This window comes from Arvicanthis niloticus, chromosome 11 (genome assembly GCF_011762505.2).
Source record: "Arvicanthis niloticus isolate mArvNil1 chromosome 11, mArvNil1.pat.X, whole genome shotgun sequence".
NCBI classification, from domain to species: Eukaryota; Metazoa; Chordata; class Mammalia; order Rodentia; family Muridae; genus Arvicanthis; species Arvicanthis niloticus.
Genome location: NC_047668.1, coordinates 35,273,187 through 35,289,862, shown reverse-complemented (window position 1 = coordinate 35,289,862; position 16,676 = coordinate 35,273,187). Strand labels below are relative to the sequence as shown.

The 16,676-nt window shown below is 42.3% G+C and overlaps 1 protein-coding gene across 1 annotated transcript; it reads left to right on the top strand.

The window, feature by feature from the left end:
- Positions 1–2,766: 2,766 nt before the first annotated feature.
- Fam110c (family with sequence similarity 110 member C) lies at positions 2,767–9,746 on the top strand. Its single transcript, XM_034513806.2, has 2 exons — positions 2,767–4,024; positions 7,410–9,746. The coding sequence occupies exon 1, from the start codon at positions 3,025–3,027 to the stop codon at positions 4,006–4,008; it is 984 nt and encodes a 327-aa protein (XP_034369697.1). The 5' UTR covers positions 2,767–3,024; the 3' UTR covers positions 4,009–4,024; positions 7,410–9,746.
- The last annotated feature ends 6,930 nt before the right edge of the window (positions 9,747–16,676 follow it).

Here is a 16,676-nt window from a genome sequence, read left to right as displayed (position 1 = left end):
TCTGGGGTATCTAGACAATCTAATTAATAAAATTTTTTATGGATTATACTATAAATACCTGCTAAATTGAAATAAGAATTGACTTAAAGGCAGATAATATTAGCACTCAATGTAAGACATTACAGCATGTCATTGGCATCTAGACTACTCCATGATACTGCACTCATAAGAGATGGGAAATGTACAGTGTCATAGTGTTATTACAAAAAGTCATGACCTTACAGACTCCTGAAGCATCTCAGGACCCAGGGTACATGCTGAACAGTGCTTCTAAATTTTTTGCTTATGCCATAGCTATTTCCAAATCTAAGATCTGGGGGAAGCTAACTGTAAATGATTGCAAAATGTTCCACTAATGATGGATGTACCATGCTTTATCTGACCGGCTTCCCGATGCTGCACGTATGTCCAATTCAGATTTTTGTCTTCAGAGACTATCCAACTGCCCTCAACACCACTCTAGGATAAGCCAAGGAGAGCGGTTATAAGAACATTAACCCATTCCTTCGAAACTAGGGCTTTTGAGGTGGATACTAGGAAAGAAATGAGTTCAGAGATGATGCTTGCAGTTGAGCAATAAGAATAGTTTGCTGAGACAATCCTGTCAGTTTAATTTCAGCTCCAATTTTCCAGTAAATTATATTAAAATATAGAAAGTATGAGTAAATATGATTAATTTTGTCTAATAATAATGTGTTCAAATAATTCTAAAGAGGGCAACTGAATGTTCAAGTTTATACATGGATTCAGTAAACATATTGGAAAGGAAAATAGTTGACTAACTCATAACCACTGTTATGAAAACAATAATTACTAACATTTATTGAAAACTTGATCTGTGCCCTGTACAAATCATTTTTACATTAACCATCTGTGGTTTGAATATGCTTGGCCCAGGGAATGGTACTTTTTGTAGATGTGGCCTTGTTGGAGGACCTATGTCACTTTGGGCATGAACTTTGAGACCCTTCTTCTAACTCCCTGGAAGCCAGTCTTCTCCTGTTTGCCTTCAGAGCAAGATGTAGAACTCTCAGCTCCTCCGGTGCCACACCTGTCTGGGTGCTGCCATGCTTCCTGCCATGATAATGGCCTGATCCTCAGAATCTGTAAGCCACCCCAATTAAATGTTGTCCTTTGTAAGAATAGGTTTGGACATGGTGTCTCTTCTCAGTAATGAAAACCCTAAGACATCATCTCACTAACTAGAAAACCAGCAGATGGACAGTGAGTAGTACTTTACACAATCAGTAGTTTGGGTTTCAGCTTCCTAAGAAGAGTGAGCACAGACCTACCCTCTACCTGCTTAGCATGTCATAGCCGTCAGTCCTTCTGAATCAGAATGGCTGCAAATTATGAGAACAGGATCAACAGATGACAAAACAAACACCCAAGAAGAGAAGTTGGCTACCTTTCCAACAATATGTAGTTAGTGATGATGACGCCGAGTTCAGACATATAGAAGGACATGGGTGCTTAATAGTCCTTTCATAACTGCCTTTGCTAGGAGTCAGCAGCAAGGATTTCCTCCCCTCAAGTGAAGGAAATCCACTTCCACACTGCTGCTTCCTCTGACTTCTACACCAGACTCGTGTGTAGTATCAGGGCTGCTTAGGCGCTCTTGATTTTGTGGAGAAAGCAGCCTGTTCTAGGTACTCATTCTCTGTGTCTTCTTTCTCATGTTCTTATTTCTCTCTGAGCCTCATAAGTTACTGAGTACCCTCCCGTTTTCCAACGAGGGCTAGTATCTCATCTCCTCATTTCCAACCGGGCTATGCGGACAGCCTTATTTTCAGCTGACTTGGGTGTCCGTGTGGTTCCTCCCTGGCTCACTAATCATACTTACTCTGCTCCTTTCTTTTTAGCAAGGCTTCTGTGCCCCTCCTGCGGTGCAACGGCACTCAAAGCTTGTTTCCAGAAAGAACTGGACTAAACCCTGCAACTCTGTGTCCAAGGCATGTGTAACTGCAGCTTGAGCCGGTCAGCACGAACCCGACACTGACCCCCACAAAGGAGATAACGTGAGCATTTCACTTGCCTGGCAGATATTTTCAGTCTTCTGTCCAACTTTTTGAACGATGGAATTTGGAAATATCTTCTTAAGCTTTCCGCATTCTTGGTGTGATCTCCCTTGCTGGCAAACCCTAGGTTTTCTCATCACCTGGGTTGAGTCTTACAGGTGTTGGGGGGGGGGGGTGTCAAGAAAAAAAAATGTAATGAGACTTGCAGCACCAGCCAATAACTTCTGGACTTAAGTCAGGTCTCAGGTGGCTCTTGGGTTCTGTCCGCCCAAACTAATCTTGACATGGTAAAAAGAATTTTTTGTACCCTTATTTCCTCCAAATAGTACATAGAAACTACAGAAATAAAACAGAAAATTCTCCAGATGTAATGAGACCACTTTAAGAATTAAAAGGACACAAACTTTTTGTGTTTGTGCGTGAAGGGGCGCGTGGGGGAAGGGGGGAAGGTTTTTTCTGACCCTTATCTCTGGAACCGTGAGCCTCCATAAGAAAAGACCTCAAAGACTCTGAGAGCTGGAAGGAAGCCTCAGATGCCTGGCGCTTAGCAAGTAGACTTGGTCCCTTGCAGCCTTACCCTGTGAAATTTCCCCACCTTCCAGAAGAGGGAGTACGGGGTCCGGGAGGGGGGCGGTAAGACAGAGGAGAGGGTTTGCGAGCAGTGGCTGGAAGCGAGGGATGTTTGGATGTAGTAGGTAGAAAGCAAGAGATAGGACACCCGACAGGAGCCTGGGGCTGTGAGTATCGGATCGGGAAACCAAAAGGTAAGGGGGCGGGGACAGCAGGTGTAGGAGGTTCAAGTCCTGGGTGGGAGGAGCGAGCTGGCGCCGGAATGATTCACCTTTCCCAGCCACTCTGGCTCGCCCCAGCTCCGGATCTGGGCGGAGGGGCCGTAGGGCGTGTTTCCCCACCCCTTGCGGACTTCGGAACGGACCCAGGCAGGGTGGCACCGGAACAGGAGTAGTCTCTACTGGACACCAGCTTGGTGGGTTCGAGTCCTGCAAGAATGCGCGCCCTACCGACCCTGGACTCGCTTGCCAGAATGCGACCACCTCTCGGGGACCCTAGGGCAGCGGAGGACACTCTCACCGCGCCGCCAGCGAACAAGAGCGCTGTGGAGAGACTGGCGGCTGACCGCGCCAAGTATGTTCGCAGCACGCTGGGATCTAGCCGGGGTCCTGTACCCGAACGCAGGGTCCCTGAGGCCACAGGGGTGCAGCACCGCAACCCGATCCCTTCCGCTCTTGCCCCAACTCCTGTAGCCCGCAGGGCTCTCGCTCGAAAGCCTCTGAGACCTGATTCATTGGTCATCTATAGGCAGAAATGTGAATTTGTCCGAGGGTCAGATGCAGACTGTTCCAGAGTGGGACTGATGAAGAAGTTTTTCCAGGGGGCTGGCAAGGACAAAATGGCAGTGGCCCCTGAGACGACCGGGGTGGCCGATGAGGATAAGACGAAGGAGACAGAGGCCACTTGGACTAAGTCGAGCAAGGCAGCAGCCGCTGGACCAGCCTCTATGTTACCACCTCCAGCCCCTGTAGTAGCCGTGAAGTCTCCAACATTGCCTCTTGAAGTGACTCCCAAGGTTCCCGTCGGATGCTCCGGAGTGGAGCTGCGGGTGTCTCGTAGCAAAGGATTGCAGCGCTCTCAGTCAGATCTCAGCTCCCGCTACTCGATAGCCAAGGCTGAGTCTGACACCTTCTTCCAGTATTGTGGCCTGGACCCTGACGTAGTGGAGGCTCTCGGGAGGGAGAACTTCTCTGCTGGATCCGACTGTGTTACACTCAAAGTGCGTAGCGTGAGCATGGCTACTTCTGATAGTAGCTTCTCCTCCAGGCACAGCGAGGATGGGTTGCAAGAAGAGGAGCTCCTGGAGCAGGTGCCTAGCACCACCTCCGTAGTAGAAAGGAATGCCCGTATCATAAAGTGGCTGTTTACCTGCAAGAAGGCCAAAGAAACCCCCAGCCAGAAGTTACAGGGACCTGCCTGATTGACATCTGATCCAGGTTAGTGCCAGGAAGCTGAAGGTGGGGTTTGTGTTTATGTGCCCTAGCTAAGCTGAGTGCTGGCCAATCACAGTTCATGGTTAATGTATAGCTCCTATGGTATGAAGGCACCCAGGTGCCCTCCTTGTGTTGAATTTGAGTGTCCGTAAAGGTCATTCAAAGTTAACACTCTCCCTGCCGCCTTATCATAGTTAAAATGGAAGAAATCTGAAGTACAAAATGCCTCCTGCCAGCAGTTTTACACTGCTGTAATTTCCTGTTTTGAAAGTAGCATCTGAGCTTTAGGCCTCTATGCACCTGGACAGACTCCTGGTGGGCCTTCCTGATGTCCTCAGGACATCCTTGGCTCCAGGTAAGCCCTGAAGTCTCACTTCCAGCAGTAAGGAAGACACTCTCCTCCCCCAGGCTTTGAAGTGTTGAGAACTTAGTATTTCTTTAGTATGAAGATGTCTGCATTTGGATTATTTTGAAAGTTTCCATTTTTGGAACTGAAGGCTCTGATCTGGACTGTATCCCAATAAAAACTGCTGTGTGTGTGTGTTTGTTTGTTTGTTTGTTGTTTGTTTTTCCCACTGGGGATAATGTGGAGTATAAGTACCTGGTCCAGGATTTAACCAGACTCCTCTGTCCTCAGCCTGTAATAAAGAGCTAAGGCTGCCGACCAGCCCTCCTTCTGATTTGTTATGAATGTTCCTTTGGAGTAAGAAAGAAGAGACACTTTTATATGAGTATCTTTGAGAACAAAGCATTTAAACGTTTCAACAGCTTTTTTTTTTTTTCATTCTGCCTTTGAGAGCAAGTTACTATGAAAAAAATTTTAAAACTCATTACATTTTCTGGCATTGAGATAAATACTAACTGAAGACACCTCACTAAAGTGTAGAATCTCAGGGGACAGACACCCTCAGAATCTTAGACTCTTGCCAACCTGTGTTTAAGAACAACAGAAATCCCCCCAAAGAACTGTTTAGTGGCCCTTTATACAAATGTAAAAATAGTAAGGAGGGGTAAATTAACTTTTCTTAAATTCAGAAGGCTCAAGACTTAAGTTCATTCTCATAATGTATTGAAGATTTGCATATTACATTAGTACTTGTCCCCAGGGAATGTGTACAGGTGATGACAATAAAGAGAATGACAACAAAAATAAAAACTATAACAATTTTGTATTTGCACAAAATTGTCCTTGAGTCTGAGATATGTGCATGGTGGCAAGGGTGGCCCGTGGTGTCACCGTGGGCACTGTGGCCAAGAGAGGGCTGTGGATGACATAGAGAGGGAACCAGCAAAGGACCACATATGCACATATTAGGGCTGACTTGCTTTGTCTATATTCTTAAAAAGAGCATGGTGAGAGGGCCTTCATCTTCTGTATTTTACTTTCTATGTCATCGAAAATCTGTGTAGTTTTGTTCTGCCAGTGAAACACAAGAGAAGAAAGAATTGGCTATTATAATGACGTGTAAGACAGCATCAATTGCCATAAGATAAACTTAGAATATAAATAATGGTGAGATAACAAGATGACGTACAAATAAGCCGTAATAAAACCCAGGAGATAGTTGCCCAGATTTTCTCAAGGCTTCTGGGTGGTTCTGGCAGTCACCACAGGAAATTTACCTCATAACTTTACTCGGCTTCACTCACAAAGCAGCCTGTGCTATGTAAGCACTGCAGAGGTGTCTGGAACATTAGGATGATGGAGTGACATTCCCAGGCAGTCTCCAGGTCATTGGGTTGGTATTTGCTTTAGATCTGAGCTTCCTTCACTTCCTCCAGACTACGTGTTCTCCGGAATGAGCAAGGCCTGGAGGCCAGCACCAAAGCTTACAACAGAGCATGCCCACGCAGTTCTAACTCCATTCCTTGGGTAGCTAAAGATTCAGAAATCAAAAAAATCAAAAAATTTAAGCTCAGGTTTTCTTCTAGTTTATATTTGTGTTAAAATGGGGTTTTATAAAAATTGCAGGATATTTGAGATGGACAAGGGCAGAGTGTATAAGTGAAAGAATATAAATACAATTTACTTCAGAGATGTTTTCTTTGTTTTGTTTGTTTGTTTGTTTGTTTGTTTGTTTGTTTTAGAGACAGGGTTTATCTGTGTACCCCTGGCTGTCCTGGAACTCACTCTGTAGACCAGGCTAGCCTCGAACTCAGAAGTCCACCTGCCTCTGCCTCCCAAGTGCTGGGATTAAAGGCGTGCGCCACCACCGCCCAGCAACTTCAGAGATTCTTAACCTGTGGCTCATGCCCCCTTTGGGGTGTCAAACTGTACAAAAAGGTGGCAGCATTAGAAAGGTTGAGAACCACTGATTTACATGAATGTTTTGTTTTTCTTAGTTAAACAGTTATAAAATATAATAAAATAAACATTCAGGATTAAAGTGCAAGATTATAAACTTCTTACACAGTGGAATAAAACGTTTGCTAGTCAAAACTGAAAACAGTGTAAATGAAAGTGGAGAATCATAGGATTCATTCTCTCTCTCTCTCTCTCTCTCTCTCTCTCTCTCTCTCTCACACACACACACACACACACACACACACACACACACACACACAGACACACACATCCGATAGGGACGTGAGGAGATTGACAGTCATGCATGTTGACAGTCATGCATGAACCATTTTAGTAGTGTTTCCCAGAGTGTAAATCAAGAGTGTTAAAATGTAGTTTTCTCTGGTGTTTTAAAAATATATAAATTTCTGGTTTTAATATTAGCATAAAAGTGATAACTTGTCTTTGGAATGGTTAAAGATAAACATTGCTTGATTTTTGGACAAAAATTAAGATAATCACAGCTACCTTCACATTTTTCCTTTGTAAAGAAAGGAAAGCTATGGAAGCCCTAAACTGTGTCACGTATTTGGAAGACAGGTGTTCTTTTCCCCTCTTTGTGGTCTATGCTAGGAGCGCTACAGTGATCTCCAGGAACAGAGTGTAAACAAGTGGCCCAAAGCACTCAGGCCATCCTTCCCTGCTTCTCGGTCAGCACCCAGACCTGTTGAAGCTCATGGTATTTAAAAAGGATGGCCTTTGTTTGCCTCAAGTGTTCCATTGGACAGCCTACCTTACTTTACAGTTTCGTTGTCCATTTCTAGAGCGGTTAACACTGCCTTTGTCAGGATTCTACCCCATGAGCTATTGGAAGAAAGAGAACTTTCAAAATTCCAGGAAAAGGCTTTGTAGGGAGAGATTTTTTTTTTTAAGAGAAGCCAGATAAATCTCTCTATAGATTTTTGTTTCAAAATTTAAAACACAAAAGATGTTTCGAAATAATAGAGCCATCATAAAACCAAACACAGGCGAGGCCGTGCATTGTTTGTACATGTTATAGCAGATGAGAGCTTAACTCATGGTTTGTTTCTGTTTTCTCCTCAGGAAGCAAACTTCCCCGGTGATGAACGGACCCTTAAATTGTAGTCGTCTGAGGCTCCAGAGCCATGTGTTTGGTGTATCCCAATGATACCTAATTGCTGCTGTCCCAGGAATAAAGCACTCTGTGGATAAGGCTTATTAATTAGGCACGATGACGTGCTGTGGGGAAGATGGGAGGGCAGATATTAGAGGCCATGAGAAGCATTCTCCTTGCAAGAGGGTATCTCAAAAGGACAGCTGAAGAAATGGCAGCTGTTGGAGTATATTTTCAGGACATTTGTTGGTCTGGCTTAATGATGGTTTCTGTAATGTGTTTTGATAATATTTAATATTAATAAATCAAATATATAGGCGTTTTTAAAGAAAAGAAGAAAGTATGAAATCAAGCATGGATGCAGTGGTATTTCCCTTTCAACTAATTTATACCCCTTTCAGGTTCTGTGAGCCCAAAGTGCTATTAGTCTCCATAAGTGCTATGGCTGAGACAATCACCCAACACACACACACTGGTTGCCAATCCTCCCTGTATAACTAAGCTTCAGTTATTCCTATATTATACAACTGATAGTATTTTGTAATGATTTAGAGAGGACATTTAAAATCACTTGAGGGCTTTATATTCATTGGTTAATGCCACTTTCTGCTTGGTCATAAGTATGTGGAAGCACCCATTGAGAGATTCGTGAGAACTGAGATCCTGCCGAAAGAAAAGTGCTATTTTGTACTTGAACAGTTTCTTGAGATTTGGCCAATATTTATGGAGTCCTTTTATTAGCTCTTGAACAATGGTTCCAATAGGATGTGCTTGGTGACACCCTCCTTCTTAACTTTGAAAGAAGATAGAAACGGGTTCACCACACAATGCCTGAAGTCTGGTTCCACTTCACATACCATGGAATTACCTGCATTTGGCATCATCCCATTGTTTGCAAAGGATGTGTTGTGAAGCAAGGGCTGCCTCTGGGGTTTGAGAGGTTCTGTGTTCTCAGTATGGTTAAGAAGGTACTGGAACCCTAGTTCTGAACTTGTCCGTGACACTCACGGTAAAAGAATTTTAGATTCAGAATCTTCTGAGAGAAATGATGTGTGAACAACAACCCAAAGAGAAATTATCAGTCTGCTCTTTCAAAGTTTACTGTATTTTATCAAAACATGTTTCTTTAATCATAAAGTCATGCAATATGAGAGCAAAGAGTATGGAAAAAAATTTCTCAATGGTAACATTTTGTGTCACGGCAGTTTGGAATGTCCCTGCATGTAGTTTAAAAATGTATTATGTGTAACTTTTATTGTAAGCGTAGTTTTTTGAGTTATAAAAATATTTATTTAAAAAAAATTCATTCTTGTAGTAGCTAGTCCTCAGATGGGCTTTTTTTTTTCCCACATGGCTTCTCTTTCATCAGTTCATCTTTTAAAATAATTTCTCTTTTCTTTCTTTTGTCATCTTTTCGTGCATATTGTTTATTTGAATGTTTATCTTTGGTTTCCATGTGGAGCTCTGTGGAGCTTGCTTCAAATTCATCACAGATGATCATTTATGGGGTTCTGCCTGTCAAGGCAGCTCAGGAAGTGTGTCCTGTGCCATCTGCTAACGCTGCTGTTTTGCATGTCACTGTATTGTACTTAATCTTAAAAGTTATCATGATGACAGCAATTTGGAAAAGATGTTTAGATATGTACAATTCATGTTTTTCAGGTATTTTATTAATTTTACATGTGAGTGACTTGAATGAAGACTTTGGGGCCAGAGAGATGCTTGCAGTTAGGAGGGCATGGGACTTACTCTTTCCCCCACTCTGGTATTAAGTTACTGCTTGCAAAGAATAGTGTATAAAAAATGTAATTAAATATTTTGGAAAGATAAAGTAATGATAGTGACTCAACAGTGGCCTTTTGAACTGCTCTGTGGGAACACACTAGCAGTGTACAGATGGAAAGAGATTGGTGGGCCAGGGAATTTATTCATTCTGTATGCAGATATTTATACCCATGACTTCACTGGACTCTTGTCCCAGCAGTTCAGAGTTGATAACAATACTAAAGCTGGCACTTCCTGGATCCTGGCTTGTAACTTTCAGCAGGCGAGGCAACCCTGAAGTGAGAGTGTGTTTATTGTGATCCTTCCTAGTTGTATCTTTGCCTTGCAAAGTTGTGGATTTTCTTGAAAGGAAAGCCTTCCAAGACTTGCCTAATGGAGATGCATGGTGTTTGAAGTCTTCAGCTCTCCTGTATGTGGACTGTAGTAAAACGATTTAGAGCATTTAGCTCTTGAGTTTTCTTTAAATATTTAAATATTTCGTTTAAAAATACTTCTTTTCATGTTTTAGTACTAACATTCATCACAGATAAATGCACATCGAAATAAAATACACTGTTCCTACCTTTCTCATTAGCTCACTCAGGCAGCCCCTGTGTATATCAGGTCTGTTCCCCATCTGAGGGTGAGGAAAGCTAGTCTCTCTTGCTGCACTGACCAAGCCAGGCCAGTTTCCCTTGCAGTCTTACTATAACTTATGCCTACACTGGGGTTTGGGTTTTGTTTTAATTTGGATGTTCATAATCCACTTCTGTGGTATGCAAGCAACAGTGGTCTTGAGTAAGTTACTTTCCTAGGCTATCATGGATGACAGTAACAAAATTCACTCACTGAGGAATCCAATGCTAAAGTTAGTGCCCTATCCGCCTCCATCCCAGGATGAACTGTGATAACTAAGAAAGAGAGAGGATGGGCAGATGAACGGACTGGCATAGATAACGTACAGAAATGAAAGTAGAGAGCTTGGAAAGGAAGAAACAAAGCAGGGAAAGGAAGAAAGAATGATGCTAAGTATCTGATTTATGGCCTTAGAGCCTCATTTCCTTCATGCTTTCAACTTGATGGTAGTATGCCCGAAACATAAATGGATCTTAAAGTCCAAGTCAGATAAAAGGTAAGAAAAATAAATGTCCCTTATTTTTAAAATGGTGGATAGATTTCTACACTAAGTTATGTGTAACTTCAAAGTTTACATTGAAGGAAAATCAGAGCACTCAGAAATGATGCCTGGGACAACTTGCATCCATCTGCTTGTTGGTCACAGATGATATGCTTCTTCTGTTTGTTTGTTTGTTTGTTTGTTTGTTTGTTTTTATTAAGACTTCACTTGTCAAACTTAGGCACATCATAAAGGGTCAGTGTCACTAACTTTCCCAGCAAAGTTTGAGGACTCGCACTCAGACACACTCCAGGATAAGCAACAGGCTTACCTATTGGCTGTGGCCAGTCAGTGTAGTGTGTTAGGACTTGGAGACCTTGTTTTCAACCTGCTTAGCAAGTTAGGATTGCAGTGTCAACATTCAGAAAGGGAGAGTGAGTCCAGGTGTCACAAGCACTCTCCTGTGGGCAGCCTTACCTTATTCATGAGGTACCAAAAAGAAATATCAGGTAGGCATCTGGGGAACTGAGCAGAGACCCATTCATCCAGAATAAAGACAATCATGACTAAAATCAGATTTCAACCCTCATATGTCCTAGGTGGAGCATAGGCCCCAAGGTCACCCAATTTCGTAGTGTATACTGTGTCCTAAGAGGTAATCCCTCTTCTTCCCTGTTCTTCCTGGGAGTCCTATCATATGCAGGAAAACTTTAGTAGAGCCACCAGCTGCCATTGTTTGATGAGATGGTCCAGTCCTAAGTCTGTTGGGGGGCAGAGAAAGTGGCACACACTGAGAGGGATCCTTGACTGACATGTTCCCGACAAGCTCTTGGTTTCCCCTCAGTTCCCAGCAAACTTGTGTCACAACCAAAAGTGCTCGGCTGTCACGTCCACTCTTGCTCTACACTCGGCTTGCAGTATCAGAGGTCATGTCATCAGAACCAAGAAGCTATAGATGTTTCTTGACTGAAGGAACTGGCCGAATCCAGCTTCTTTTGTGTTCAGAAGACGACCGGCTTGAAGAGAAATTCCTTAGGAATTTACAGCAGGAGAGATGCAGATGCTGTGGTACACACACAGCTTTAGTAACATCTGCAAGTTCTATTGCTCTAGATACAAGGAAAACATAGATCAAAGATCTATCAAGAATTTGATTCCGATGCTGCCTGATGTAGCTACCCTTCTCTCGACTAGTTTATGAAAGGAATTTAATGTCTACCAGGGATTCTTTCCTTCTAGAGGGCATGCATGATCTGACTCAACCCACCAAAACCTAGACTTGAGCTGAGTTTTGTCATCATAAGCCACACTTGGATGTCCAGAAGGATCTGTATTGTTAGCTGAGACTAGAGCCACAATTGCTGCTGCCCCACACCTCATACATGGAAATAATTCAAAGCTACAGATTTCCATATTGCAGAGAAGGGCTCCTTTTTGACTTGATGTTGATAATTTCATGTAAGATGATATGTGCCTTTAAAAGAATAACAAAAAGAAATTCGGAGTAAAAACCAAGTCTCTCAGAGGAGCTTCAAACAGGGGTTATCAGAGCCCCGTGGAAGCAAACTTCCTGGTTGGATGTTGGCTTGCTTCCTTTTCAGCACAAGTTCTCCTGCTGAGCTCAATGCAAAGTGTTTCACACAAAACCACAAGGTGGTTAAGAAGGCAGAAGCTTCTAGAACACTTCAGAGATGTCTGACAGGAACCTGATTGCTTTACTGGTAGCTGACCATTGATTTTTAGATAAATAGAAAAGGTCAGAGCTGGAAAAAAAGAAAAAGAAAAACTGGACCGCCCCTACAGTCACTTGTAAGTTCTGGGAAGTATGACGAAGTCTCAGGATTGTAACTTTTTTCCTCCAATATAAAAAGAAAATGTCTAGGCATGCACACTCCAAATACACACTTACAACTTGAATATATTTCAAGGCTATACAAATATTACTCCTGCACAGGGAAGTAGAGAAGCCAGTCATCTGTAAACACTTTCACCGTGCAGGTAGAGGCATGAAGGAAGCATTACTCACCTATTCCCGTTGCTCAGGGCAGAGTGAACAATTCTAGCTTTAAGGCCACAGGAAGTCCTGGCCTCTGTTCTGTTGGAATTTTACTCCACACCGTGTACCTCATGTTTTCTCTACTCGGTCAGCACACTGACAATAGAGAGTCATGCCAAAGTGCTTGCTACCACAGAGCTGTAGGCCTTTCTTCAAGGGAGATCACTTTCTGTCAAGTAATTCATGTGTAATGGAGACACCCAGAATGGTGAGACCTGGAGCATCAATATTCAGTATCCACAGGCAAAAGTTCAGTAGATGAGCTGTGGAAAGAAGGCAAAGTGTGCTTCTGGAGCATAGAACCGCCATAGTAGACTCTGGGGGCTGGCTGGCCTAGACCATCAGGTCATAGTTAGCTTCAGTTGTTTAACTTCTGTTGTGTGACAAGACTTTTCTCTGGAAGATGCAACACACATGTCTACTCAGTCCACATAGGGAGCCCACAACAGACCATAGTACAGATACCATCAAAGACCCATTTGGTGGGCCAATGGGTTTTATTGGGGCTACATACAGGATATAACCCAGGTGTAACTTAGAGGAATACAAATGACTCAAAGACATCTGAATCACCAAAAGCCTATTATGAGTGGTGAACTAGGTCACCAAAACTAGGGACCTGGAACACACTGCACAGCCCACAGGAAGCTCAACAGGTTGGAGGGTATTCTTTGCAAGTGACTCTGGGACCTGCCCTGTAGGAGTGTTCTCTTGAACTAGTGGGACAGATCTTCATCAACGAAAACCAGGGATTTTAGACTGCCATCCTTTCTAGTGTTTGCATGCAACCATGAATATTAGTGACAGGACTCTTCTGGGAGTAGGAAAAGTGGTGGTTTGAGTTTGTCTTGTGAAGTTGATCTAGAAGGTGTGTGGGGGGGGAGGGGAGCAGGTTGTAAATGCACATGTATCTGTGGTAAGTGTAAGTACGCACAGCAAGGAACCAAAGAACACAGCCACTCTCTGTGAAAAGAATGAACAGTTTTAAGGAAAAAAAAAAAAAAAACCTGCCAGGCTACCTCTAAGTAAAGGGCAATATCCAGCTGCAAGAGTCTGTTGGGTTACACCGGGCTGAACATACAATGTCTCCTCAGACTGAAAGAGTCTCTACAATTATCACCTGGCTGTTACTGCATCTGAAGACTTGAAGTCTTCAGTCTACAGATCTAAAATCTGGGTCCAGATCCAGGTCAGGGTTGGGGTTAGGGTTGGGGTTAGAGGGTGTCTTGGAGATAGTCTTGCTGTGATAAAACATCATGACTAAAGCAACATGTGGAGGATAGGGTTTATTTGACTTATACCTCCATATCACTATTCCTCATCTAAGGAAGTCCAGGTCAGGAACCTGGAGGCTGAGGCTATGGAGGAATGCTGTTTACTGACTTGTTCTCCATGGCTTGTTCAGCCTGCTTTCTTATAGGACCCAAAACCACCAGTCCACGGATGGCATACCCACAATGGGCTGTGCCCTCCCTTGTCAATAGCTAATTAAGGAAATGTTCTAGAGCTAGATCTTATGGAGGCATTTTCTCAGTTAAGATTCCTTCCTTTTAGATAACTTTATCTTGTGTCAAGTTGACATAAAAGTAGCCACCACAGAGTGTTAGGGATTAGAGTTAGTCAAACCTGAATTTTCAAACATTATTACTTCATCGTTTTAAGGACTTGCTCTTCTCGTAGCCTCCTATTCATTAATCTCAACTTTTAGGCTTACATTGAAAATTATTTTAAATTCTGCTTTTGGGGTTTGTGGTTGTTTATTTGTTTTTCTTTCTTTTTTTGTTTGATAAAAAAAGATTTGTCAGCGGGACTGCCACATAGTGAGAGAGTGCAATGTTCAAAATCTCCTCATAGCCCGTTTTGACCAACCACTGCATGGCTAGCATTTAATGCAGCATACACTGTAAAAAACAGTAAATTTCATCTGAGGTTCATATAGGTTCCCGACCTTTCAACTCTAGTATCCTGAACACCCACTAAGCTTTAACTGTCTCAAACCTACTTCACCTTCACAACCAGAATTAAACTACTTTCAATAACTGAAGTATAAAAATTTATACTTAATTCTCATGAGAATGTTTTATGTATGTTTAAATTGTTTGACTTATTTACAAAATATAGTAGCATATAAATATATTTCAAATTGTTACATTTTATACTGAGTCTGTCTTATCAGGAAAATCTATTAATAATCTTATGGAAATTTAGTAAAGTTTTATTTAATATTTTCCATTGCCTTTTCCCCCATTTTCTCCTATTCTGGAAAAAAATATTTGTGGGGGCGAGTGACCATGACTAATAACAGTGGAAAAAGAGAAAAGGTTCTTTTTAGCGGTCTAACTGTGCTTACTACAGTTCTAACAAACTCTAGGATATGCTAGAAGCTGACCCAGGTCACTTGAAGATTCTTCTGTGCTAAATAGTCCAGCATTACATCTTTTGTTGTTTTTTTCTTTTCTGTTTGTTTGATTTATTTTAGGTTTTTGCTGTTTTTTGGTTTTTTTTTTTTTTAAATCAGAATTTTCTTAAGCATAAACCTAGTGGTCATATGATTTTTGTTACCTTTTTTATTGGATACTTTATTTACATTTAGATGTTATCCCATTTCTCCATTTCCCCCCCACACACACACACACAGAAACCCCTTATCCCATCCCCCCTCCTCCTGCTTCTATGAGGATGTGCCTCCACCCACCCACCCAATCCCACCTCCCGCCTTCGAATTCCCCCACACTGGGTCATCCAGCCTTTAGGAGACCAAGGATCTCCTCTCCCACCTATGCCAGACAAAGCCATCCTCCCCTACATTACAGCTGGAGCCATGGATCCTTCCCTATCTGCTCCCAGGCTGTTGTTGGTTTAGACCCTGGTAGCTCTGGTTGGTTGGTATTGTTGCTCTCCCCATGGGGCCACAAATCCTTTCAGCTCCTTCAGTCTTCTCTCTAACTCCTCCTTTGGGAACCCCATGATCAGTTCAATGGTTAGCTGTGAGCATCCAACTCTGTATATGTCAGGCTCTGGCAGACCTCTAAGGAGACAGCTATATCAGGCTCTTGTCAGCATGCACTTCCTGGTATCCACATCAGCGTCTACTTTTGGTGACTGCACATGGGATGGATACCCAGGTAGAACGGTCTCTAGACGACCCTTCCTTCAGTTTCCATCCCACACTTTGCCTCCATATTTGCTCCCATGACTATTTTGTTACTCCTTCTAAGAAGGACCAAATCACCCACACTTTGGTCTTCTTTCTTCATGAGCTTCATGTGGTCTGTGAGTTGTTCCTTGGGTATTGCCAGCTTCTGAGCTAATATCCAATTATCTGTCTCTGTGCCCTTTGGTTAGTTTGGCTAAGGGTTTATTCTACCTTGTTGATTTTCCCAAAGAACCAGCTCCTGGTTTTATTGATATTTTGTATAGTTCTTTCTGTTTCTACTTGGTTGATTTCCGCTCTGAGTTTGATTATTTCCTGCTGTCTACTCCTCTTGGCTGTATTTGCTTCCTTTGTTCTAGAGCTTTCAGGTGTGCTATCAAGTTGCTAGTGTATGCTCTCTCCAGTTTCTTTTTCTAGGCACTTAGAGCTATAAGTTTTCCTCTTAGCACTGTTTTCATTGTGTCCCATAAGTTTTGGTATGATGAGCCTTCATTTTCATTAAATTTGGAGCATAGATGTCCAGAATTGAGAGTTCATCTTGGAAGACTTTTCCTTTGATGAGTATGAAGTGTCCTTCCTTATCTTTTTTGATTACTTTTGGTTGAAAGTCAATTTTATTCGACATTAGAATGGCTATTCCAGCTTGTTTCTTGGGACGATTTGCTTGGAAAATTGTTTTCCATCCTTTTACTCTGAGGTAGAGTCTGTCTTTGTCACTGAGGTACATTTCCTGTATGCAGCAAAATTCTGGGTCCTGTTTATGTATCCAGTCTGATAGTCTACATCTTTTTATTGGGGAATTGAGTCCATTGATGTTAAGAGATATTAAGGAAAAATGATTGTTGCTTCCTGTTATTTTTGTTATTAGAGGCATAATTATGTTTGTGTAGTAAAGGGAGATTACTTTCTTGCTTTTTCTAGGTGTATAAATCAATGTCCATGTAAAAGACTATCAATAATTGGTGTCAAAGTATATATGGTAACTGAAAATTAGCTTTGGTATTGAGTAGGCCTATTTTCTATAATTGTTTATAACACATTTTTGCTTTCTCTTTAGTAGTGAATAGAAGAGCTAAATAGAGGAGTTTACTCATATAAGAAGAGTGTATAGGTTTTAAAAGTCACTGAGTATCTGGAGACTGACA

Bases quoted from the DNA above. Each gene is read 5' to 3' on its own strand.
- Fam110c (XM_034513806.2), top strand. From the start codon at position 3,025: ATGCGCGCCCTACCGACCCTGGACTCGCTTGCCAGAATGCGACCACCT.